We start from the raw sequence: 1,583 nt of genomic DNA, 5'->3' as shown, positions 1-1,583 counted from the left end.
AATAACTTACTGTACAGGATAAAAGAAAAAACTGAATGAGACTGAAAACAATCTCATACACTCAACATTTGAATTTATTGAGATAATCAAATATGAAAAATAAAAATCTAAAATACTGAATAAGGATGATGGAAAAGTCATCAGCAGATGGCATGAAATTATTTTAACATGTAAATTGTATTATGATTTATGGTGACTTTTGTAAGGATATAAATAAGTCATTCTTGCACACAATTGCACTCCTGAGGATGATGCAGTAAATACATCAAAATGCTGAGTGTATGAGATTATTTCAAGTATCATTGGGGTTTTTCTTTTATCTTGTACAATAAGTTACTTAGTATTTTATTGTATTTTTGAAATTCATTTTTAAAATTGTGTACAATAAATCGTTGTTTATTGAAAATTGAATTCCAACTTTGAGCATTTACACAAGCATCAATGAATTTTAATAGTAAACTCATGTTCATTATCCAGCAAAATTTTAAACTTGTTAAATGACTTTGCAATGCATCTGTTATTAAACTTTCTAAAACTATTTTCCATCAGGATTTAACATTAACACTATAATAGTCGTGTAACTACCGAGGAAATTTTTTATCACCTTCCATGATTGAAAAGCCTTTAATATTTATTGAAAATTAAAGCCTTTAGTTTTAAATTTAAAGGCTTTTCAATCATGTTAAGTAGAAGTAGTAAACATATAGTAAAATTAGTACTACCATAGCATTGTAACAACTTTTATTAGAGTAGAAATTTGTAACTGTTATATGCTAAAAATATCGATATAATTATCAATTATATTTAGAATAATAAATAAATAACACCACCTTGGTAGGTGAAGCAAAAGTAACAGGCATTTGTGCGTCGGCATATCCACGTGACTTTATCTGTAAAGATTTGTATCTAAGTTGATGCCCAAAAATTCGTGAAAATTTTGAAGACACACGGAAAACCGACATCTTTGAGATGCTCTCTAAAATGAATTGTTATAACCTCACCGACACAGACAATCACGTTAGATATGGCGTAGATGAAGAGGTTAAGAAAATATGTCCCTAATAACAATTCAGGTTATGATCTCTAGAGGGCAGAAGCATTTGTTGAAATAAACGTAGAATATAAAAATATAATATATATGCATAAAATAATATGCTTTAATCCGTCGATTGATACATAAAAAATTAATTAAGATGCATTAAATATTTTATCCTAGCTGGAGTACCCGTTCCATGGACGGAAGTTATGCAAAATGCAAAACTGAAAATGTGTATATTTCTCCCCATGGACCCAATAAATCTTCACGCCAAATTTGGTGGAGATCCGTCTACAGGGGACAAGTAATGGTAAAAAAACCCATAAAAACTGCAAAACGCAAAACTGAAAAGTTGCATCTATCCCCCATGGATCCAATGAACCTCCGTACCCAATTTGGTGAAGATCCATCCACAGGAGGTGAGGTAGTCTTGCATATATAAGACCGGCCAAGAAACAACGTAGGGGAATGTGTAATTGAACTGAGTATTGTTGAGTCGAGCACGTGAGAGTTTGTTGAGAATTATAACGTTTGTTATAGCGCGACT

General features: G+C 31.1%; 1 protein-coding gene across 1 annotated transcript in view; it reads right to left on the bottom strand.

Moving 5' to 3' along the window:
* LOC106462353 (ATP synthase subunit delta, mitochondrial-like) overlaps positions 1 to 1,100 on the bottom strand; it is a 7,911-nt gene extending 6,811 nt beyond the window's left edge. Inside the window, exon 1 of the mRNA XM_013922270.2 lies at positions 831 to 1,100. Within this exon, the coding sequence (XP_013777724.1) occupies positions 831 to 962 (132 nt within the window). The 5' untranslated portion in view covers positions 963 to 1,100. The remainder of the gene's footprint in view (positions 1 to 830) is intronic.
* Positions 1,101 to 1,583: the final 483 nt, after the last annotated feature.

The sequence above is a fragment of the Limulus polyphemus genome, unplaced genomic scaffold (genome assembly GCF_000517525.1).
Source record: "Limulus polyphemus unplaced genomic scaffold, Limulus_polyphemus-2.1.2 Scaffold45, whole genome shotgun sequence".
NCBI classification, from domain to species: domain Eukaryota; kingdom Metazoa; phylum Arthropoda; class Merostomata; order Xiphosura; family Limulidae; genus Limulus; species Limulus polyphemus.
This window is presented reverse-complemented; position numbering and strand designations above follow the sequence as displayed.